A 24,916-nucleotide genomic window follows, 5' to 3' on the forward strand; every position below is an offset into this window, starting at 1 on the left:
TTAGTCAATCATGTCCGATTGCATGAACATGATCCCACATCAATGCTAAAGCCAGGGTACCAGAGGGTGCTGCCTAGCTCAGGTTGTTCCATGGCCAAAATCTAACGGGAGAAAGTAAATCTGAGCCTCTAAATGTATATATTCTTCCATTTGCCTCCCACTGGTATTTGTGTTACATCCTCTACTTTTTTCCCCTGCAAATCTGTTGTTTGCACTGATTCTTGCCATCTGGAGGCCTCTGGATTTTCTAATCTATATCCTTGTTCTAAGTTTGGGCCACAGATGTACTCTTAGTCTGAAGCATTTGTGTGGCATCAGACCTCTGGTCCAAGCCACACCATGAATTCCTTCTCTTGCCACTATTCCCATACTGTTCACTTCCAAGTCTATGGCCACTGCTGATGCTTAACCAAATTGTAGGATCTTCTTTACAGCATCCAGTAGAATAAAGGAATTAAGTAATGTCAAGTTTATCTAGCAATACTATGTAGAGAAGATGGAAACCTGTTCACAACTAACATTAATATTAAGTGGTTGTGTCTGTATCTCAAGATCACTGCCTTTTAAGTTTTTTCTTTAGTATTTATTTATTTTGTTTTTATGAGAGTGAGTGTTTTGCCTGCATGTGTCTGTGTAACATGTGCATGCAGTGCCCACAGAGGACATAAGGCATCAGATCCCCTGGAACTGGAATTACCGTTAGCTGTGAGTTGACATGTGGGTGCTAGAATCCTTAGTTTTTGTTTTGTTTTAAATCAAGGTCTCACTGTGTAGGACCATTTGGCCTGGAACCTACTATGAAGACCAGGCTAGCCTTAAACTCACTGAGATTCACCTGCCTCTGCATCTGGAATACTGAGATTAAAGTACTCATAGGCTGTCATGGCTGGCTTCTTTTTAAAATTTTTATTACATTTGGTATAAACATGTGCGTGCATGCTCTCCTGCCATGTGTCACCTGAGGATTGAATTTGGGTCACCAAGCTTGGTGGCAAGGACCTTACCCACTGAGCCATCTCACCAGCCCCTAAACTGAGCTACCCGAGACTTATCTACAGAATATTCCGAGTACATTTTACTGAATGAACTCTCTCACCTAGCCCATTCCTAAAGCCTTTCCCCTCACGGCTGAGGTTCCCACTGCTCTGATGTGTGGCACAGTACTTTGGTGTTGTGTGAAGAAGTTCGAAGCGTGAAGGAGCTCAAGGAGACCCTCATCCCAGTTCCTAGGGACGTTGGATCTGGAAAGGGTAAACAGAAGCAGTCTCCTGAAGCTGTGCCAAAGCTATGGCGACTGCCTGGCAGGAAGTGCTTTCAATCATATTTTTGGGTGAAAATATTCTCTCTGGCTCCTCACAAAACAAATGCAGTGAATTTGATCAGCATCTGGCAGAGGGTGAACAGAAAGGGCACTGAGCACGTCTGAGTGATGGCACCTGTAGGGGATGTGGCAGCCATACAGGCTGCCCCTCACTTCTGGCTGTACATGAATCTCATTGCTCAACAGGCATGCAGTCAACATGTTTTGTGGAAATGTCATGGCTAATTAAATCTTGGTTTTCTAGTAGTTTCCATTATAGTTTTACAAGAAATTTATATTTTAGAAGCAGCACTTAATACTTTAATGTTTTGATAAGCTCTTACTCTGTAACCCAGTTTGGCCTGGGGCTTACTATACAGCCTGAACTAGATTTGAAATCACAGTTATCCTCTTGCCTCAGTTTCTTACGTGCTGAGATTACAAGCATAAGACACAACACCTGTCTTTAAAAACAAAGTTTATTTTCTTACACTGGAGAGCTATTCAGTTGTTAAGAGCATTGGTTGCTTTTCAAAAGGAAGATTCAGTTCCCAGCATTCACATGACAGCTCACAACTGTCTGTAATTCCAGTCCCAAAAGACCTGACACCCTCTTTTTGTTTCTTGGTTTGTTTGTTTGTTTGTTTGTTTGTTTTCACATTTTGAGAGTTTCTTTGTGAAGCCCTGGCTGCTCTGGAACTCCATTTGTAGAGTAGGCTGGTCTTGAACTCAGAGATTCACCTGCCTCTGCCTCCGGAGTACTGGAATTAAAGGCATTTGCTACCACTGCCCAATACAATATAAAATGTTTTTGGTTTTGTTTTCAAGAAATTTATTTTCTTCTTTTGTGGGGAAAAGAGGTATTGTCACTGACCCAGGATGGCCTTGAACACCCAATACAGCCACAGATTATCCTGAGCTGGTCTCCCTGTCTTCACTTACTGAATGCTGGGATTACTGGCACGTGCACCACGCTCAGTACACTGCCGGTTCACACCCAGGTCTTCCTGCATGCTAGGCAAGCATCGACCCAGGCTTTATGGATCTTTCTTTCCTTTCCCTTCCATCCATATGTTCTGCCGTCTCTGCTCTGGTCCTCCCGCCTGGCCTGAACATGGTTAGATACATGCCACCATACCTACTCCTACACCTCAGCACTGTGGAACTGTGATTCTTTCTTACTCTTTTTACATAAACATAAACACTTCAAAATTTGTTGGATCCATTAGCTCAGATTTTCCTATCATCCAGTTTTCTAAGGGTTTAAACAACACTTAAGCTGGTTTAGTAATTTAGTCGCAGCCTAAGATAAAGTTATTCATAGGATCAGGTCTAGAGCAAATCACTCCAAAATCGTTTCCATCTGCCCCCCACTGTTTATCAGAAAGAATATCTGACAATTACACCTTTACTAAAGAATTCTCTACTGCAACTGTCTTTAGCTGCTGAAAGATGATGACTGAAAAGGCTACTACCAACCAAAGAGATCCGCTCTCCTCCGTAAAGTCCACCTGGCCTTTTTTCCGTCTCCTTTTTCTGTCTCCTGGCCATCTGTGCTATTCAGTTCCAATCCCGACCACCTATGGTCACATTAGGAGTATTCTCTGTCCCAACCAACTTCAGAAACAATATGGAACAAAACCCCCATAGCCCAAGAAACAGCTCCCAAGCAAGGGATGCATTTCTGTACCCGCTGTGCCATAGCATACTCCAGGCACCTCTGAAATATCTCGAGGTCCTTCCCTACATCCCATGTCCATGTCCACCAGGCGTTACTTCCAATATAGGGCATTCTGCCTTAGTTATGACAGAGAGCAACAGAAAACTTAAGGAATCTCTGTGTAGAACCTTTCATGTTTTCTCCTCAGCGTGAGGACGAGGAAGATTCTGGTAGGATGGAAGAACAGGAAACAACAGGAACCCTTCTCCTACTTAGACTACAGCTGCATAAGCACAATCTGTCAGATACAACTGCTTTGGAACTCTGGGATTTACTGAAGCATTGCAGCGTCCACAGTAAGTCTTGTGCAGTAAATCCCAATGACCAGTCAAACTCTTAGCATGGCAGAAGCTACCCATTCCCCACCCATGTCAGGCAGCGGAGACTATGTTCCTTACACAGAGCTTATGGCAGCCAGCTTGGACAAAAATGACCTTTCCTCTAATCCTCTAATCACTGGGGTATGTGCTCAGACTATTGACTGTCTCTTCTAATCACAAAAGTGTAAGCACAGGGGCCTGTAGAAAACAAAAACTTCCACAAACCAGTTTGGATCAGGTCTGTCCCACAAAGGCCTATATTTTGGCTTAGTTGTCAACTTTGTGGTGGTACAGGTCACAGAGGCTTTTTTGGTCATGGGAGCCATACTCTTACAGGAGATCATGAAACCCTGGTTTTTCTTTCATAACCTACTTATAAAAGGAAGAACAGTGTTTCTTTGCATATTCCCTGTCAAGATATTCCTCATCTTATCACAGACCCAAAAACAAGGTAGCTAACACCTTCTATACTGAACTAAGTAAAAATACATCTTTCATTTTTATAAATTGATTAACTCTTGTATTTTATTACAGTAATGTAAAATGGCTTATGTAGTTTAGGCAAGTAACTAGTGTGGTTCCAAGAATGAACTTGGACTCTTATCTAATTCCATATTCAAAGAAATTAATTCAGTATGAATCAAAGACCTAAGTATAAGGCCTAAAACAATACATAACTCCTACAAGAAAACCTGAGACAAACGTGTCAAAACACTGAATTTGGCAGTGAATTTTTAACATAACCAAAGCACAGGAACAGAAGGAAAGATAATCTAGACATTTCACACATCAAATAATACTAACAACAGAGTAAAAGTGAACCATAGAATGGGAGAAACTATCTTTACATCATTTTGTTAATAAGGAATTTACATTCAGAAAATCTAGATTCTAAAATTCAGTGTCTAGTTGAACTAACCAAAAATCAAAACAAAGAACTTGAATAGACATTGGGGGAAAAATATACGTAAGATGATGATCCTACCCTCAATTCAATCCCATTCCTAGAACATCCAAGGTAGAAAAGACTAGCAGGGACCCGTTATAAAAAAAAAAAAAAAAAAAAAGCCAATGGGAGCTTGTGGGATAGTGAAAGGTAGCCTGGTTCCTGGTTGAGCTAAGGCGGGGAGGGGGAGGGACGGAAAGGACATGACACCCCAGAAGGGATTACTTGTTCCAGGTTACCAGGCCTGTTGAAGGCCCGTCACTACCCACTGCTCCCCATAGATTTGTCGCCATCAGTCATGTAAGGGCAACGACCCATGCTAGGGGACAAGACCTGTGGTCAAGTAGGATCAAGCCAGACCCTGCAAAAAGTTTAGCCTCAGGCCCACCATGAGAAGAGGGGTATGGTTCTACACATCCACTTTCCGCCATGACAATAAGTGCCTTAAAACCACGGACTGTCTCTTTTCATCAGGATCCGACCTAGGGAGCCATGGAGAAGCCCTTTGCCTACGGACCGCTGTCTAACCTCCCCAGCCACCGCCACCACCAAACCAAGCTTAAGCCTGCAGCTCGCACAGGACAAGCCAAGGACTCCCCACCACCACCACCCTCCACCCCCGTCCCGATCTGCAGGACCAGCCGGAGCTTTCCCCTCTTTTCCCCCTCAGTCCTGGGCTAGATCTAGCCTGTAGGCCCCCACTCAGTTCACAGCTATTCTGAGGCATCCAGCAGCGCCTGGTTGCCTCAGAAGAGCCTGAGAACCAGATAGCCCCAGCCTCTTCGCAGGCCTGGGGAACTCAGAGCCAGCTCTAGCTGTCCCCCAGCACCTCAGACTGTGCTTCCCCACCCCCCCATCCCCACCTCCCTGTCTCCCTCATCCCCCACCTGTGTCCCAGGGCTTCCCTACAGCCCAACACCCGCCCAGCCTAAGACAGCGTAGGGTAAGCCCGAATCCTGCCTCCCCAGCAGCCAAGCCCAGTGGCAGAGCAGAGGCAGGACCCTGCAACCCTACAGGAGCTGGGGTTGGTGGTGTTTGCCTTTCCTTTAATCCCAGCACTTGAGAGGCAGAGGCAGAGGCAGAGGCGGGTGGATCTCTGAGTTCGGGGCCAGACTAATCTACAGAGCAAGTTCTAGGACAGCCAGGGCTACACAAAGAAACCCTGTGAGGTTCGGGGAGGAGTAAAAAAAGAGAGAAGTGGTGTGAAGGCATACCCCTCTAATTCAGAGTTTGAGGCCATCCTAATCTACATAGCAAGTTCTAGGACAGCCAGGGCTATATAGACCTTTCCTTAAAAAAAGAGAGAGAAAGAGATGGACACACTAACCAGCTCCATTCAGAGCTTAAAGAAATAAAAAAGATTATAGTGTGATACTCTAGGTTTCTGTCAAAAGATTAGGCAACTTAAATGGAATAGACAAATTCTTAGAAAGTATGAGAATGGACTCAAAAAGGAACAGAAAATATAAGTAGATCTAAGACAAGAAAAGAAATTGAGTTAATTAAAATCTTCCCACAAAGAAAAAGCTCAGGCACTGATGTTTTCAATCAAGTAAGAGTGACAGCATTTCTATGGAGACTCTTCCTGAAAATAGGATTCACCCTAGGAATGAGAAATTACTTAATATCTAAACATAATCTAATATAACACTGACAGATTAAAAAATAAAACCACATGGTCAGATCAATTAATGCACAGAAAAGCATTTGACATGATTAAACAAAAGAAAAAAGTCAACAAAACTAGCTGACTAGGACTAAACTAAGACAAGGTAGGACTAGAGAGGAATTTTCCTCAAGCTAACAAAGAGCATGGACCAAGTTCTAAACACCAAGCAGTGTGGTGATACAACTCTGTAAGCCCAGAACCTGGGCCAAGAGCAGGAAGGCTGCTCGTTAGAAACTAGTCTGAGCTACACAGCAAGTTCAAGGTCAGACTGACCTTCAAAAAGCAAGGGCCTGGGATGTAGTGTGGTGGGTAGAGCCCCACACTAGCATACACTGGCCCTGTTTAGGATCTCGAGTACTGCAGAAATTCCAAAAAAGATCACATAGTAAATAATAAAAGATTCTAAACCAGGAACCAAAGTTCTCTCGTCATTTCTATTTAACACTGTGCTGATGGCCAGTATTCAGAAATCCTGACTAAAATATTATGACTGAGGCAGGCATGGTGGCATACACCTTTAATACCAGCAGGAGTCTGCATAAGGACTTCCAGGATAACCAGGGCTACATTGAGAGACTCTTTAAAAAAAAAAAAATTAAGGTTGGTTGGTTGTCTATTTTTTGAGGTGGGACCTAGCAATGTAGTCCATGGCCTTGAATTCCTGAGCCTCCTGCTTCAGACTCCTAAACAGCTGGAATTTAAAGGTGTGTGGCACCAAACCCTCAGGTCAAATTTTCTTCATCTACAGATGATCTGACCTGTCAGTAAAAAATACCAAAGAATACATAGAAAGCCCCCACTAGGATTAATAAATTTATTAATGTCACAGGAGAAAAGGCCAACTATATTCCTATTCACCAGCAATAAGTAACCCGAAAATCAAAGAGAAAACTATTATGCTCATCATAGCATAAAATATTTAATACATTTGTTACAAGAAATAGAGGACTGAACTGGGTCTGGTGTTATATACAACTGTAATTGCAGTACTTAGGAGATGTAGGTAAGAGAGTCTTAAATTCAAAGTCATCCTCAGCTATGCATTCAAGACTGAAGCTAGCTGGGTGTGGTGGTACATGCCTTTCATCCGAGCACTTGGGAAGCAAATCTCTGAGTTTCAGACCAGTCAGGACTATATGTGAAATCCAGCCAAGGGCTACATAATAAGATTAATTAATTAATTAAAAACTATATGTGTGTGTGTCTGTGTGTGCAGTCTACTGTCCAGTTTCAAAAACACACAGGAAAGGGGTGGGGGGAGAAAGGGAGAAGGGAGGAATAAGGAGGCAGGAAGAAGGAAGTAAGTGAGGGAGGAAGGGAAGAAAGAAATATCATGATAGTTAATATTGATTGTCAACATGTCAGAATATAGACACCCAAGATATATATCACCTAGGAGACAAGCCTGTGGGTACACCTGTGACAATTGTCTTGATTAGGAAGACCACCTTAAAAGTGAATGGCACCATTCCCTGGGTTTGGGTTCTGGACTCCATAAAAACAAGAAAGCTAGCGAACACCAACAGTTACTGACAGGGAATATACCTGGAGACACTAAATCAGGTGCTAGGTGGACTTTTATTAAACCATCTAAGCTGCACTCAGGATGAAAAGGAAGTGTAGCCCCAGGGAGGGTTACAGAAGTGAAATTATAGGGGATGGGACAGAAATAAGCTTGAGGTTAGCTGGCCAAGCCCTGATTACCTGCAGAACATTTTCCAAATAAGGGTAGCCTGGTGCGAAATTTCAATTGCAGAACCCATCACTATCTTGTAAGCAACTCACTAGAGGACTGAGACGAACGGGTGTCACCAATGTTACTTAATCATTTGTCTCTGGTCCCTGGTTGTGGATGCAATGTGAACAGCTGTTCAATCGCCTGCCACCAGGACCTCCCAGTACCTTGGAACTGTGAGCCACAGTAATCCCTTTCTACATTTTGCCAGAGTATTTTATCACGGCAACAGAAAAAGAAAGACAAAAATAATAATCACTTTACAACATTGAAAAAAAGAAACTAAAGAAAACTGAAATAAATGTATAACTATTCATGTTCATGAATTCAAAATTTCAATATTTTCTTAAGCTTTGCTTTTACTTATGTATGTTGACATGTGCCTGCATGTGTGTCACATGTGTGTATGAGTGACTGCGGAGACCCAGAGAAGACAGTAATGAGCTGCTCAATGTGGGTGCTGGGAGCCAAACACAGGTCCTCTGGAAGAGCAGCAAACCCTCTTCACAACTGGGCCATCTCTCTAGCCCACCAATACTATTTAGATTGCAGTTCTCCCCAAACTGACCTGAAAATTCAACTCAATCCCTGTCGGAACCCTAAAAACCCTTCATGTAGGGGTAGTTCTGATGCTAAGGTCCTGTTCCCCAATTGGTTCTTGATCTATCAGTAAAAATGCCACAGGCCAACTGCTGGGAGGAACCTTCCTGGTGCACTCAGTACACATGCCCACAGGAACACCTGAAGACCAGTACACAGGAACGACTACATGCCTGAAAGCAGAACACTCGGTCCCCATAACTGGCTAAAAGAGAACAGGAAAACAGGTCTACAGCACTCCTGACACACAGGCCTATAGGACGGTCAAGCCACTGTCAGAAATAGCAGAACAAGGTAACACCAGAGACAACCCACTGTCAGAAATAGCAGAACAAGGTAACACCAGAGACAACCTGATGGCAAGAGGCAAGCGCAGGAACCCAAGCAACAGAAACCAAGACCACATGGCATCATCAGAGCCCAATTCTCCCACCAAAGCAAACACTGAATATCCAAACACACCTGAAAAGCAAGATCTAGATTTAAAATCACAATTGATCATGATGATGGAGGACTTTAAGACATAAAAGAACTCCCTTAGAGAAATGAAGGAAAACACAAGTAAACAAGTAGAAGCCCTTAGAGAGGAAACACAAAAATCCCGGAAAGAATTACAGGAAAACACAATCAAACAGTTGAAGGAATTAAAAATGGAAATAGAAGCAATAAAGAAAGCACAAAGGGAGAGAACCCTGGATATAGAAAACCAAAGGCAGAGACAAGGAGCCGTAAATACAAGCATCACCAACAGAATGCAAGAGATAGAAGAGAGAATTTCAGGAACAGAGGATTCCATAGAAATCATCGACACAACCATCAAAGATAATGTAAAACAGAAAAGGCTACTGGTCCAAAACATACAGGAAATCCAGGACACAATGAGAAGATCAAACCTAAGGATAATAGGTATAGAAGAGAGTGAAGACACCCAGCTCAAAGGACCAGTAAATATCTTCAACAAAATTATACGATGAAAACTTCCCTAATCTAAAGAAAGAGATGCCCATAAACATACAAGAAGCCTACAGAACTCCAAATAGACTGGACCAGAAAAGAAACTCGTCCCGTCACATAATAGTCAAAACACCAAATGCACAAAACAAAGAAAGAATATTGAAAACAGTAAGGGAAAAATGTCAAGTAACATATAAAGGCAGACCTATCAGAATCACACCAGACTTCTCACCAGAGACTATGAAAGCCAGAAGATCCTGGACAGATGTCATACAGACCCTAAGAGAACACAAATGCCAGCCCAGGTTATTGTATCCAGTAAAACTCTCAATTAACACAGATGGAGAAAGCAAGATGTTTCATGATAAAAACAAATTTACACAATATCTTTCTACAAATCCAGCCCTACAAAGGAAAATAAACACAAGGAGGCAAGCTACACCTTAGAAAAAGCAAAAAACTAATCATTTTGCAACAAAACAAAGAGAAGACAAGCACACAAACATAATCTCACCTACAAATACAAAGATAACAGGAAGCAACAATCGCTATTCCTTAATTTTTCTCAGCATCAATGGACTCAATTCCCCAATAAAAAGACATAGATTAACAAACTGAATACGTAATGAGGACCCAGCATTTTGCTGCCTATAGAAAACACATCTCAGAGACAAAGACAGACACTACCTCAGAGTAAAAGGCTGGAAAACAACTTTCCAAGCAAATGGTCTGAAGAAGCAAGCTGGAGTAGCCATTCTAATACTGAATAAAATCGATTTTCAACCAAAAGTCATCAAAAAAGATAAGGAAGAACACTTCATATTCATCAAAGGAAAAATCCACCAAGATGAACTCTCAATCCTAAATATCTATGTTCCAAACACAAGGGCACCTACATACATAAAAGAAACCTTACTAAAGCTCAAAGCACACATTATACCTCACACAATAATAGTAGGAGATTTCAACACCCCACTCTCATCAATGGACAGATCACGGAAACAGAAATTAAACAGAGACATAGACAGACTAACAGAAGTTATGAACCAAAGGGACTTAACAGATATTTATAGAACATTCTATCCTAAAACAAAAGGATATACCTTCTTCTCACCACCTCATGGTACTTTCTCCAAAATTGACCATATAATCGGGCACAAAACAGGCTTCAACAGATACAGAAAGACAGAAATAATTCCATGTGTCCTATCAGACCACCACAGGCTAAAGCTGGTCTTCAGTAACAATAAGGAAAGAACGCCCACATATACATGAAAGTTGAACAATGCTCTACTCAATGATAACCTGGTCAAGGAAGAAATAAAGAAAGAAATTAAAGACTTCTTAGAATTTAATGAAAATGAAGGTACAACATACCAAAACTTATGGGACATAATGAAAGCTGTGCTAAGAGGAAAACTCATAGCTCTGAGTACCTGCAGAAGGAAACAGGAGAGAGCATACATCAGCAGCTTGACAGCACACCTAAAAGTTCTAGAACAAAAAGAAGCAAACACACACAGGAGGAGTAGAAGGCAGGAAATAATCAGACTCAGAGCTGAAATCAACCAAGTAGAAACAAAAAGGACTATACAAAGAATCAACAGAACCAAAAGCTGGTTCTTTGAGAAAATCAACAAGATAGATAAACCCTTAGCCAGACTAACCAGAGGACACAAAGACTGTGTCCAAATTAACAAAATCAGAAATGAAAAGGGAGACATAACTACAGAATCAAAGGAAATTCAAAAAATCATCAGATCCTACTACAAAAACCTATATTCAACAAAACTTGAAAATCTGGAGGAAATGGACAATTTCCTAGACAGATACCAGGTACTGAAGTTAAATCAGGAACATATAAACCATTTAAACAACCCCATAACTCCTAAAGAAATAGAAGCAGTCATTAAAGGTCTCCCAATCAAAAAGAGCCCATGTTCAGATGGGTTCAGTGCAGAATTCTATCAAACCTTCATAGAAGACCTCATACCAATATTATCCAAACTATTCCACAAAATTGAAACAGATGGATCACTACCAAATTCCTTCTATGAAGCTATAATTACTCTTATACCTAACCCACACAAAGACCCAACAAAGAAAGAAAACTTCAGACCAATTTCCCTTTTGAATATCGATGCAAAAATACTCAATAAAATTCTTGCAAACCGAATCCAAGAACACATCAAAACAATCATCCATCATGGTCAAGTAGGCTTCATCCCAGGTATGCAGGGATGGTTAAATATACAGAAAACCATCAACGTAATCCACTATATAAACAAATTGAAAAATAAAAACCACATGATCATTTCATTAGATGCTGAGAAAGCATTTGAAAAAATTCAACACTCCTCCATGATAAAAGTCCTGGAAAGAACAGGAATTCAAGGCCCATACCTAAACTTAGTAAAAGCCATATACAGCGAACCAGTAGCTAACATTAAACTAAATGGAGAGAAACTTGAAGCAATCCCACTAAAATCAGGGACTAGACAAGGCTGCCCACTCTCTCCCTACTTATTCAATATAGTTCTCAAAGTCCTAGCCAGAGCAATCGGACAACAAAAGGAGATCAAAGGGATACAGATTGGAAAGGAAGAAGTCAAAATATCACTATTTGCAGATGATATGATAGTATATTTAAGTAATCCCAAAAGTTCCACCAGAGAACTACTAAACCTGATAAACACCTTCAGCAAAGTGGGTGGGTATAAATTAACTCAAATAAATCAGTAGCCTTCCTCTATACAAAAGAGAAACAAGCTGAGAAAGAAATTAGGGAAACGACACCCTTCATAATAGTCCCAAATAATATAAAATACCTCGGTGAGACTTTAACCAAGCAAGTGAAAGATCTGTATGATAAGAACTTCAAGTCTCTGAAAAAAGAAATTGAAGAAGATCTCAGAAGATGGGAAGATCTCCCATGCTCATGGATTGGCAGGATTAATATAGTAAAAATGGCCATTTTACCAAAAGCGATTTACAGATTCAATGCAATCCCCATCAAAATTCCAATCCAATTCTTCATAGAGTTAGACAGAACAATTTGCAAATTCATCTGGAATATCGAAAAACCCAGGATAGCTAAAACTATCCTCAACAATAAAATGACTTCCAGGGGAATCACTATCCCTGAACTCAAGCAGCATTACAGAGTAATAGTGATAAAAACTGTATGGTATTGGTACAGAGACAGGTAGATAGACCAGTGGAATAGAATTGAAGACCCAGAAATGAACCCACACACCTATGGTCACTTGATTTTTGACAAAGGAGTCAAAACCATCCAATGGAAAAAAAGATAGCATTTTCAGCAAATGGTGCTGGTTCAACTGGAGATCAGCATGTAGAAGAATGCAGATCGATCCATGCTTATCACCCTGTACAAAGCTTAAGTCCAAGTGGATCAAGGACCTCCACATCAAACCAGATACACTCAAACTAATAGAAGAAAAAGTGGGGCAGAATCTCTAACACATGGGCACTGGAGAAAATTTCCTGAACAAAACACCGAGATCAAGAATCGACAAATGGGACCTAATAAAACTACAAAGCTTCTGTAAGGCAAAGGACACTGTTGTTAGGACAAAACAGCAACCAACAGATTGGGAAAAGATCTTTACCAATCCTACAACTAATAGTGGGCTTATATCCAAAATATACAAAGAACTCAAGAAGTTAGACTGCAGGGTGACAAATAACCCTATTAAAAATGGGGTTCAGAGCTAAACAAAGAATTCACAGCTGAGGAATGCCGAATGGCTGAGAAGCACCTAAAGAAATGTTCAACATCTTTAGTCATAAGGGAAATGCAAATCAAAACAACCCTGAGATTCTACCTCACACCAGCCAGAATGGCTAAGATCAAAAACTCAGGTGACAGCAGATGCTGGCAAGGATGTGGAGAAAGAGGAACACTCCTCCATCGTTGGTGGAATTGCAGACTGGTACAACCATTCTGGAAATCAGTCTGGAGGTTCCTCAGAAAATTGGACATTGCACTACCTGAGGACCCAGCTATAATTCTCTTAGGCATATACCCAAAAGATGCTCCAACATATAACAAAGACACATGCTCCACTATGTTCATAGCAGCCTTATTTATAATAGCCAGAAGCTGGAAAGAACCCAGATGCCCTTCAACAGAGAAATGGATACAGAAAATGTGGTACATCTACACAATCGAATACTAGTCAAAAACATTGACTTCATGAAATTCATAGGCAAATGGATGGAACTGGAAAATATCATCCTGAGTGAGGTAACCCAATCACAGAAAAACACACATGATATGCACTCATTGATAAGTGGACATTAGCCCAAATGCTTGAATTACCCTAGATGCACAGAACACGGGAAACTCAAGAAGGATGACCAAAATGTGGATGCTTCACTCCTTCTTTAAAAGGGGAACAAGAATACCCTTCAGAGGGGATAGGGAGGCAAAGTTTAGAACAGAGGCTGAAGAACACCAATTCAGAGCATGCCCCACATGTGGCCCATACATATACAGCCACCAAACTAGATAAGATGGATGAAGCAAAGAAGTGCAGGCTGACAGGAACCGGATGTAGATCTCTCCTGAGAGACACAGCCAGAATATGGCAAATACATAGGCGAATGCCAGCAGCAAACCACTGAACTGAGAACAGGACCCCTGTTGAAGGAATCAGAGAAAGGACTGAAAGAGCTTGAAGGGGCTTGAGATCCCATATGAACAACAATGCCAACCAACCAGAGCTTCCAGGGACTAAGCCACTACCCAAAGACTATACATGGACTGACCCTGGGCTCCAACTGCATAGGTAGCAATAAATAGCCTAGTAAGGATACCAGTGGAAGGGGAAGCCCTTGGTCCTGCCAAGGCTGGACCTCCAGTGAACGGGATTCTTGAGGGGAGGGCAGTAATGCGGGGAGGCTGGGGAGGGGAAGGGGTTAGGGGGATGTTGACTTGGAAACCAGGAAAGGGAAATTTGAAATGTAAATAAGAAATACCCAATTTAATAAAGATGGGGGGAAAAAAGGGTACAAAGATCCTTTCTACCTCTTCCTTCTACCAGGGATGTCAACAGTCTACACACACAGTATGTGAACATTTGCAAGCAAGATCTGATGAAGATGGTGGCTGTTTTGCTCAGAGGACCACTTTATAATACCTCCAACCCCACCCACACACATAGAAAATGAAGGGCTAGGGATGTAGCTCAGTAGTAAAACATTTGACTAGCATGCAAAGGGCCCTGGACATTTTAATCCCGAACAATGAAAAAATTAAAAAAGAAAACAGAAAATAGAATATACTGTAATAACATATTACATATTAAATAAATATATATAATTTGTATGTTGTCAATATACTATACATTATATTATTTATATTATGTATTATCTGTGTAATATAAATATTATAATCCATACATCTAATAAAAGGTCCTATATTCAGAATTTGAACTTTTATTACTCAATAATAATTTTTAAAAACTACACGCAAACCATATTAAAAGGAGACAAAGTATCTCAACAGGTATTTCAGCAAAGGACTCACAGGAACAGCTAGAAATAACAAGAAAAGATCTACAGCAGCACCTGCTATTATGGAAATAATAACTGAAGCCCCAGTGAGCTGTTACTTCATAGTCACAGCAGTAGAATGACTGCAATAAAAAAAGACAACGAGGGGCTGGGGATTTAGCTCAGTGGTAGAGCGCTTACCTAGGAAGCGCAAGGCCCTGGGTTCGGTCCCCAGCTCTGAAAAAAAGAACCAAAAAAAAAAAAAAAAAAAAAAAAGACAACGAACGCTAGAGTGGATAAGGAAAAACTATCAGTCGTGGGGATATAAAACAGTACAGCCAGTTTCAATAATAGTTTGGCAGTTTCACATCATGTAAACATAAATTTATATAACACTATCAAAATTTTCAATGTATCTTCTCAAGAGAAATGAAATATCTAGAGTTATGTACGCTTTATCAGAATAGCCCCCGAGATGGAAATAATTCCAAGTGATAAATAAACAAAATACGGTATGTTCATATAATGGAATATTATTTATCCATAAAAAGGAATGACAAGGTACTGATATATACTATAACTCAGACGAACCTCAAAGTAATCTAAATGAAAGAGACCAGGAAAAGGCAAACTTATGGAGATGGGATTCAGAATAGTGATTACCTAGGTCCTGAAGTAGAAGTGAAAATCAATCATAAATGGTGGAAACTAGACTACTTTTTATTCATCTTTTTTTTTTATATGGGTGAATGTGTTACATGTGTGCCAAAGAAAGTGTATGGAGGTCAGAGGACAACTTTTGGGAGTCGTTTCTGACCTTCTACCTTGCTTAAGGCAGGGTCTTGCTTGTTGCTACTGTTAGATTACATCAAGGTAGCTAGTCCAGGAGTTCTAGCCAATTTCTGTCTTCACCTCCTATGTCACTTTTGGAGGGCAGGGTTAAGAGAGCCGCACACTACAGAGTCTGGCTTTTGGCATGAACTCCAGGGAACCTCAGATAGTTAGGCTTTGTAGGGCAAATGTTTCTCCCGGAGCCTCCCTCCCAAATCACCTCTCAGGCCCAACACTGCATTTTCAGTTAATTAAAATATTCCAAAGCAGGACTGCAATGATATTGGTACAACTCTGAAATTTCATTAAAAGTCACTGAATTGTATACTTAAAACAGGTGAATTCATAGCTCATCGCGCCCATCCATTGACACAACCAAAGGACTGAAAATTCCTCACATCCTGTCAGGGACCCACCCCCACAGAGCAGTGTTCCTTAAAGTGGAACTTTCTCCCCATCCAAGCCCTGCTGCTCACCAGGGAGTGTCGCTCTTGCTGAGACCTGGGCTTTCACCACAGCCCCAGGTGTTGTGAAAGGTAACTGACCCATTTCTTAAAGTGATGTGATTAATGCTCAAAAGGTTGGTCCAGATCCCAAGATGAAAGAGAATGAGGGCCAGCCTGGTCTACATAGTTGAGTGGCTTACACAGTGAGACTCAGTCAAAAACAAACAAACCTCAAACAAAATTGTGTGAATCTGTCCTTCCAAGGGAGGGATGAGGAAGCAAGCTGCGGGGAGGGAACGATGAGACTCCCCTCACCCCTCCACTCCTCTGCATCCCCTACCAACCTGCCAAGAAATACCTGCCATCCCTTGGAGTCTTGACAGTCCCCATACCCACAGTCCCAAGGCCGGCCTCTGTCCGGCCTCCATCCCCAGCCTCCAGAGTTCTGACAGAAACCCTTTTCCCAGCCCTACCTCCTCAGTAGTGTTGTTCGGCTAGCCTCATCACCTCCTCACACAAAAGTGGCCAAAAGAGCCGCTGCATGCATCTATCTACTCTCACAAATGTTTTTTGTGCAACAAGCCACGGGACCCACACTGACCTGTTGCGGCGAGGAAGACCTCGAACAAGAAGCACCGCTTCACGTCTGAAGCTGTTTAAGGCTGGAACCACGTGCCCCTCGAGCCCGGCCCCGCCCTCTCCAGGGCCCGCCTATCGCCAGGCCCCGCCCACCGCGCGCAGCAGTTAGCTTAGCAACTGGGCGCGAAAGAAGGCCGCAGGAACACGGAAGGCGTGTCCGTGCGAGCGCTGCGCGCGTGCGCCCAGAGAAGCAGGCAGGGTGAGGGGCTGTACCCAGGGTCTGAGAAGCGGAAGTGTAAGGGGCAAGGGTCCTGCCTTCTAGTGCCCCCACACTTGGAGTGCGCGATGAGGGCGAAGGGGGAGTTGGGGTCGCGGGGGAAGCTGCCGCCCGGATCCGGGCCTGGGTGCGGTTGACTTGTCTGTGTATGTGTCCAGGGAGACATGGAATACTGCCTGGCGGCCGCGGCGCTGAACGCGGTGGACCGGCGCTCGCTACAGCGCTCTGCTCGGCTCGGGAGGGAAGTATTGGAGCGCGCCAAGAGAAGGGCTGTGGACTGGCATTCTCCAGAGCGATCCAGAGGCTGCGTGGGGGTCCTTTACGGCCAGGACCCCTACCAGGAACGATGGTCGGTCCCGGGTCCCCAGAGCCTCCTAGGAGAGGTGAGGGAGGGAACTGGAGAACAATCTAGTTATTCTTGGCCTCCACTGGGCGGGAGGAAGCGGGAGGGGCTGTACCCAGGGTCCATAGAAAAGATGCAACGCATCCCAGCAAAAAGTAGAAAAGTCGCTTGGAAACTTCTTTGAGTTGTTGTTTGGTTTGTTTGTTTGTTTGTTTGTTTGTTTTTTGGGGTTTTTTTGTTTTGTTTTAACATGGCTTCATATAACCCAGGCTGGCCTTGAACTTCTGACTACCCCATCAGGTACTAGTATTAAAGGGGCTGCACATTAGACAGCGTGGCCCAATTCTTTTTTAGTAACAAAAGAATAGTAGTATTATGATTACTTAAAATAAAATTTCTTACCGGGTGTGGTGGTGCCCACCATTAATCTCAGCACTCAGGTGGCAGAAGCAGACAGATCTCTTGAGTTTGATATTAGCCTGGTCTATATAGCAAGTTTCATGCCATCAAGTGTTACTTAGTGAGACCCTGTCAAAATAAGTACAATTCTTATTTAGCGTGGTGCCAGAGCTTGGGAGATCGGGGCTGAGGATCGACTAAAATGTCTTCCTAGTATACATGTGACCTTGCCTTAAAAATCATAAACAACAGTAACAGTTCCCCCTACTCAATAGTGGAAAAGCCAGCCAACCAATTGTTTTAGTTCCTGGATAAATTGTGCATCTAGTTAACGGAGTTGGAATTCTTTCTCAGCAAGATCCTTCTTGTCAGTTTCAGCCTACAGAAGCTTTTCTAAAAGTGGAAAGGGCTATTCCTCAAATGATGTGCTTCCCCAGTAGGGATTTGTACGTCTCACCTATGACTTGCCATTTGTTAAGGCAGAGAGAAGAAAGGCGCCCAACCCTTAGTACTTCCTTCAGGACAATGGCAGAATTCATGGACTATACTTCAAGTCAGTGTGGGGTAAGTTGGTGTGAACTAACACTGTGCCCCTGATCTGTGCTTGGGAAGAACCAGTACTCTTATCCCAGGGCCTGTACCTTCATGGAAGCAGATCATAAGCAGTTAATTAAGCCAGGCAGTGAATGCAAGTTAGAATTCACCCAGCACACGTGGACTGGCTTCCTAAATCTAGTTATTGAGGGTACAGCCGTAAGCAAACCACAGATGTTCTTCATCCTTCCTTGAGTTCTCACTGTGTGAAGGAGTGTTGTGCTTCTTTGCTAAGCTTCACAGGAATTTGATTTGAGGATGTTCCCTTTTCCCTTTTACATGAAGTTAAAACCTTCAGGATCACACCTGAATTGTTTTGTTTGCAAAATGCGCTGAATTGAAACCTTCAAGTCTGTATGCTAGGTCTTTTCATTTTTTCTAGACAGGGTTTCTTTGCATAGCCTTCCTTATTCTGGACCTTACTCTGTAGACCAGGCCAGCCTCGAACTCACAGAGATCTATCTGCCTCTGCCTCCTGAGTGCCAGGATTAAAGGCCTGTGCTCCCACCACGGGTATGTGAGTGTGTTAGGTGTTAACCTTCAGTGTTTGTTTCCAATTTTCCACTGATATATTCCGGAACTTACCAGTGGGTTTATAAACAGTGGTGACAGGATAGCCATGTGAAGCAGGTCTGTGGTTTTCTCCGGGCAGGACCTGCTTCCCATGAATCACACCGAGTTCTGTAGCCCTCAGCTGTCCTGGTGGTCACTCTTAAGCCTCACCTAAGGCATGTAGCCAAGCAGTGAGAAGTTGGTAATGCACTTCTGGACATGAAACTTCCTTCATTGTTTTCTTTGGCCTTTAGTAAAGTTCAGATTTCTAAAGGCCCAGGCTTCATTATCGACTTCTTTGGCTCACACTGAAAGGTGAATAGTAAGCTATCCCAACACCGTGACCTCAGAGTCACTCAGCTCTACTACAAGTGGCCTGGCGTTAAGGAGATCAGTGTATAAGCAGAATGGAAAAGAATTGTTTCACTATGCTTTTAGGCTTCAGATGTTACGATCCGTAAACTGCCAGCCTTTCTGTTTTGTTGGAAATAAGATCCGGAGTAGCCCAGGCTGGCCTCAGACTTGCTACTTAAGAAAGCCTTGCCTTGAACTCTTGATCTCCCTGCTTCCACTTTCTGAGGACAGGAATTATGGACATCCGCTGCCAACTTCTATCTTTATGAACATTCTTTAGCTTCCGAGGATAGGATTTCAACCAATGGGATACGGTTCAGAGAATATTTTCGATGTTCAACTTACCCTAGGGTGGTTATAGGACAATCTGTACCCTCAGCTGTACTACAAAATGGTTACGTTTAGGCACTTGGTTCACGGTTCAGTCAAAGGAGTCACAGTTGTCTCTGAGGCTTAGCAAACTGGTGTCCGTGTAGGCTCTCAGCTGTGTCCACTTCAATCCTAATTTAGAATGGCACTTCAGAACTTCTTGGCTTTCTGAAGATCTAGAAAAGTGTTCTGGGCTTGGCTCCACAGTTTTAAAGCAGCCCTTAAAATGTCATAGGTCCATGTCCTGAGTTCTCTGCCCAGCTTCTCATCCCTCTCATCACATTCCTTTGACACTGTCCCTACAGTATGTTCCCAACAGGCTTAGGATGTCTTTATTCCTCACAGTCCAGGGCAAATCTAAGGTTAACTTGGAAGAGAAGGAAGGAAGAAGACAAGAAGAATGTAGCTTTTCCGATCTTTTGGGTTATTCCCAAACTAGAGGTCTCTCTCCTTCCACTCCCCTGTGGGAAATTCAGGGGCAAAGGGCCATGTGGATTTTAGGTTTGCACTTTGTGGGCTTTCTTCAGCTTGAGGAAATGATTCCATTCTCTCATCCTTGTCTAAGTGCCTGGAAAGTAAGCACAGACTTGTTGAGCTGACTGTGTCAGGTGAGAGAATAAAAAGGTGTTCATACTTAACACTGAAGCAAGATGTGGAAACCTACCTTTACATGAACGTGATCCCGGCTACCTTTATTTAGTTGGTCACCGTTCTTGCCCTGCAGAGGCAGCAGATGGCAGCAAAGCCATGCCAAATACAATTTCCTTGTCTCAGGCTTATGGAAAGGACAGGTAATTTAGCTTTTTCTCTCATGCTTCCTTCCTTAACCATACTATGCATGAGTATCAGAAGTCTATGATTTTGGCCAGAATATTGAAATGTTCTCTCACATTACTTCTCTAGAAATACTACTTGTCTACACCGGAGGAAGGAGGGGCAACCCACGTCTACCGTTATCACAGAAGGAAGCCTGCAGAAGTGCACGTGTGCTCAGACTCGGGGCACAGGGAAGCGCAAGTGCGTGCCCGATGTTCCCCACAGCACCTGCCTTGTCTCAAGGTTGAGACCTTGGTTTGGAAGTCCCTGTGGGATTTTGTGTTATCAGCTGCATGTGTGACTCAGCACTGCAGTGCTCAGCAGACACATCACGGCCTCAGGGAACTTCCAGAAATAGGAGATTGTCTGGAACGTGAGATTATTTATTTCACTCTGGGACCTTCAGTGGAACCTGTGATCCTGGGCTCTGGAGGTCTTAGGCAGGCTTAAAAGCCACATAATTTTTGTACATTTGGGAATACAAATGGGTTGTTTTAGAGGTTTTGTTTTTGAGCCAGGCGTGGTAGTGCATGCCTTTAATCCTAGCACTTGGGAGACAGAGGCAGGTGGCTCTCCTGAGCTCGAGGTCAGTCTGGTCTACATAGAGAATTTTAGGGCAGCCAGGGTGACATTGACTGCCTGAACAACTTTATTTTCAACCTCATGTATACATGTGTGTCTGGGTATGGGTATGTGCACACCCATAGAAGAGGATGGGTCTACTGGAGCTGACGTTACCTGATGGTTCTGAGCCACCCAGTGAGAGCACAGGGAACCAAACATGGCTCTTCGGGGGCTAGAGGCCCTTCATCATGTACTTGTCTGTTAATATGCATTGTCATTTGAAAGCCAAAGGTTCTGTTTGTTCAATGAAAGTAGACTTTTTGGTTTTGCTTTTTCTTAAACTCCTTTAGTTATAACTTAAGTCCAGATTCAAATCCCTAAGTTAATCTCCTGACTTTTCTGGCCTCTTAAGTCATCTCAAGGTAGTGGAGTGGAGGGGCTTAACAAAAATGGCAGGAGTGAGCACAGGTATGTGAGTGGGCTCATTGCAGGCTCAAAAACTCCCTAAGTTCCTCTCTGGGATGTGCAATCACCAGAGTCTGTGTTCTGCAGTTCCCTCCCACCATGGCCTGAGCTCTCCTGGTAGAGTTCCTTTAAGCTCTATTAAGTGAGGTGTATACATGGCTAAGTGTCATTGCTCTCTCCTGTGATTTACAAAAGGGGCGCCTCCAAGGCCTTATCCTTGTTCCCTGCCAATAGCACTTCTTGGAGAAGCAGGAAAAAGAGAACTGTTTCTGAGAGTCCGTTGAGTATGGTGACTTTAGCATTTCAGTCTCCCCTCCCATCCGGGAGCGCCATGTTATAGTCCCGGACACCAAAGCTGTGAGTTTAGAGAACCCTATTCGCAAGCAGCAGGATGGGAATGGGTCTTAAACTGCCAGACCCGAACGCCCACAAGGAAAGCAAGACTAAAATAGTTCTAATTGTACCAAACAGATCGCTAATAACAAGTGACAGATGAGAAAGGCCATACAAAATAATCCTGCTAAGATAAAAGAAAATCTCTTTGCTTTCTGGAGGTCAAAGCTTATCTCAGTCCTAATCAATATTTGTCTTGACAGAGAAACTGCAGAGGAGAGACATCTGTTGGTCCAGGAAGCATCTATCAAACATCAGAGCATTCTCAAGAGTCATCTTGGCCTGTGAGTACAGAGTATGCTGGGCTTCACCGCCTTTCTATAAGCCTGCCGACCCGTTCCTTATTGGGCACTATCTGTGCAGTCTCTATAGCGTCTTCTTTGGGAGCCACAAGATTTTGGATTGGTACAAAGTACTGTTTTCTCCATGTCCTTTCCTTCACTGGAGGCTTGAGGGATACTCTGGGTGCCTGAGCTCATAGTTGTGGTTGGAAAGAATGTGAAGTATTCTCAGCTCTCTTCCTAGGCTCAGCTGGATTGGCCTTGGCTCCTGCTAGAATTCCACCATCTGTTAAAGCAGCAGGAGGGCCTGACCCTCTGCTTGTAAAATGCAGCCATTGCTGAAATTCCAGAATGTGTACGTGTGGTGATACCAGGTTCCAAATTATTTGAAATGTTTCTGTGGAAAAAAATATATAGAAATAGGTAGGAGTTGTTTCACTTTCAGGACCAAGGGGTAAGTGGTCTAGAGTCTAGCAAGTTTGTTTGGGACTTAGAAGAGCTGGAATTCTGAGGAAAGGAACTTGGACACAGCACTGCAATAAACCCCTTTTGTTTGTATACAGTTTGTTGCTAGCCAGGGTTCAGATTATTAGCACTAAAAACTTCTGCTTCTAGTACAAAAGCAAACTGTCGGGCATGGGAGTCTCCATTTTGGTGATTCTGATCAGCCTGTTCTAGTGTATGTTTGAGTACTTGCATGTATATGTACCACATGTATGCCTGGCGCCCTCAGAGATCAGAAGAGAATGCAGGACCCCTAGAACTGGATTTATAGGGTTTTGTAAGCCACCATCTGGGGTCTAGGATCCAAGCCTGCATCCTCTACAAGAGCGGCAAACAAGTGCTCTACACAAATGCACACTTTCTCACTGCTGCTGTGTATGGAGGAGAGCAGAGCATGGCCTTGGCTGTGATTCTGAGGCCCCCAGGTGTTTTCACAGTTGACCTCTGGTAAATGGTGCAATGGCTTCCTTTTGACGTGCCATGGCACATCAGTTAAGGTGTTAGACCTTTCAGAAGTGGTAAAAATAAAGTAAATTTTGAAAACAGGCCAGAAGTCTGTCTGCAAGGCAAGGTGGGATGAAAGAAAGACATTTTCATTTATTGCTGCTATAAAATTTGCTAGCCAGTAGTCTCCCATGTTTGGTGTAAAAAATGACACCTCTGCCTTTGGTTCCTTACAAGCATTGAGTAGACATGAAGTAGCATTAGCATCCCAGATGCATTTTTTCCTTTGAAACAGGCCCTGGCTGGGCTGAAACTGGGTAGACCAGGCTAGCTGAACTCACAGAGATCCCCCTGCCTCTTTCTCCCAAGTGCTACAATTAAAAGTGTGTCCCACCATGCTTGGCTCAACCCAGAGGCACTTGGACTCTTACCTGCTGTCTCCTGGTTTGTGACTTTGCTTTTGTGCCATGTGAACAAAGACCATGCCCTGTCAATGTACCTGCCCTGAGCTACATCCCAGCTAGGTATGAGGTCTAGCCCTGGACAATGGTTTGTACTCACTTCAGCTCTGAATACTGTCTCACCAACTCCAGCTTTCAGGGCTTTACATTAAAAAAGCCCATCTTCCAAGTAAGTGCTTCAGTGACAGGGTATCCATTCATGTCATTAGCTTTGGGAGAGAAACTATGCCTCTTAAGGGAGTCAAGCAAAACATGATTTAAAAGAGTCATTCTTATTCCAACAGACCTTGCCAGTCTCTGCTCATAGGTGCCATTTTCTACTTCTCAACCCCAAGCAACAGCTCTTACCCTCTCCTCTGCCTAACCCTACTTCACCTAGGCTCTTCCTCCTCCTCTCCCCCCTCCTCCTCCTCTTCCCCCTCTCCCTCCCCTTCTTCTTCCTCCTCTCCCCCCTCTTCCTCCTCCTCCTCCTCCTCTTCCCCTCCTCTTCTTCCTCCTCCTCCACTTCCTCCTCCTCTTCTTCCTCCTCCTCCTCTTCCCCCCTCCTCCTCTTCCTCTTCCTCCTCTTCCCTCTCCTCCTCCCCCCTCTTCCACTTCCTCCTCCCCTCCTCTTCCTCCCCCTCTTCCTCCTCCTCTTCCTTCTTTTATGCTTTGTTTGGTTTGGTTTTTTTTGGTTGGTTGTTTGGTTTGGTTTGGTTTTTTAAATCAGGTCTTTTTTTATGTACCCTGGCTGTCCTGGAACTCTGTATGTAAAGCAGGCTGGCCTCAAACTCACAGAGATCCTACTGCCTCTCTCCAGAAGGTGTGAGCAGCCACACCTTTACAAAGGTCTCAAAAAAAAGGGGGGGGGGGCTGGGGATTTAGCTCAGTGGTAGAGCGCTTGCCTAGCAAGCACAAGGCCCTGGGTTTGGTCCCCAGCTCCGAAAAAAAAACAAAACAAAACAAAAAAAAAAAAAAAAACAAAGGTCTTATGTGCTTGCTTGTTGGGTAGGTATTCTCACAGATTTAGAAAGAAAGCAATGAGCACAAAGGCAGAGTCCCCAAAACAAGTGTTTTTTATCATGTGACCAAGCGAAAGCAGGACCCCTTGTCTGTACATTTTGCCCCACTTCTGGCATACAAAGGCAGCCTGGTGGAGATGCTAAAATGGCTCTGAGATCTGATTCAAACCACCTTAATCTCTTTTCCTTCCAGATTGAGAACATCTCTAAGGACCTCTACATAGAAGTCTATCCAGGGACCTATTCTGTCACTGTGGGCTCAGGTGCCTTAAGCAAGAAGACGCATGTGGTTGCAGTTGACTCGGGGCAAAGTGTGGACTTGGTGTTCCCCGTATGATGTTGACATCACTGCCATCATTTCACTCTAAGAAGAAGAATAAAACCACCCTATAACTGTCTTAATAATGATGCATTAATCCTGGGTTTAATGCTGGCTGTAGTGGGGCAGCCTTTCTGAACTGGAGTCTGTCTCTTTCAAG

General features: G+C 43.3%; 2 protein-coding genes across 34 annotated transcripts in view; one reads left to right on the forward strand and one right to left on the reverse strand.

The window, feature by feature from the left end:
* The window catches only part of Dennd2b (DENN domain containing 2B), a 188,731-nt gene extending 172,042 nt beyond the window's left edge, over positions 1-16,689 (reverse strand). For all 9 annotated transcript variants that reach the window (XM_087559735.1, XM_087559642.1, XM_087559661.1 and 6 more), the window contains exon 1: positions 16,643-16,689. The gene's annotated coding sequence lies outside the window, so the exon portion shown is untranslated. The remainder of the gene's footprint in view (positions 1-16,642) is intronic.
* Positions 16,690-16,816: 127 nt separating this feature from the next.
* Akip1 (A-kinase interacting protein 1) lies at positions 16,817-24,842 on the forward strand. Of its 25 annotated transcripts, none has more exons than NM_001443810.1 (6): positions 16,817-16,915; positions 17,056-17,280; positions 18,119-18,203; positions 20,412-20,525; positions 21,950-22,030; positions 24,631-24,842. In NM_001443810.1, the coding sequence occupies exons 3-6, from the start codon at positions 18,165-18,167 to the stop codon at positions 24,772-24,774; spliced, it is 378 nt and encodes a 125-aa protein (NP_001430739.1). In that variant the 5' UTR covers positions 16,817-16,915; positions 17,056-17,280; positions 18,119-18,164; the 3' UTR covers positions 24,775-24,842. The 25 variants fall into 25 exon arrangements, with proteins under 25 accessions (NP_001430739.1, NP_001430731.1, NP_001430733.1 ...); NM_001443802.1 differs by having other exon boundaries at positions 18,123-18,203; NM_001443804.1 differs by having other exon boundaries at positions 17,056-17,246.
* Positions 24,843-24,916: the final 74 nt, after the last annotated feature.

The sequence above is a fragment of the Rattus norvegicus genome, chromosome 1 (assembly GCF_021556685.1).
Source record: "Rattus norvegicus strain SHRSP/BbbUtx chromosome 1, alternate assembly SHRSP_T2T, whole genome shotgun sequence".
In the NCBI taxonomy this organism is placed as follows: domain Eukaryota; kingdom Metazoa; phylum Chordata; class Mammalia; order Rodentia; family Muridae; genus Rattus; species Rattus norvegicus.

What these genes read in the sequence shown, in the direction of transcription:
- Akip1 (NM_001108497.2), top strand. Translation starts at nt 17,062, where the DNA reads ATGGAATACTGCCTGGCGGCCGCGGCGCTGAACGCGGTGGACCGGCGC. An exon ending in ATACTTCAAGTCAGTGTGGG is followed by an intron (nt 18,204 to 20,411) that starts GTAAGTTGGTGT and finishes TTACTTCTCTAG; the next exon opens with AAATACTACTTGTCTACACC. An exon ending in AGCACCTGCCTTGTCTCAAG is followed by an intron (nt 20,568 to 21,949) that starts GTTGAGACCTTG and finishes TTGTCTTGACAG; the next exon opens with AGAAACTGCAGAGGAGAGAC.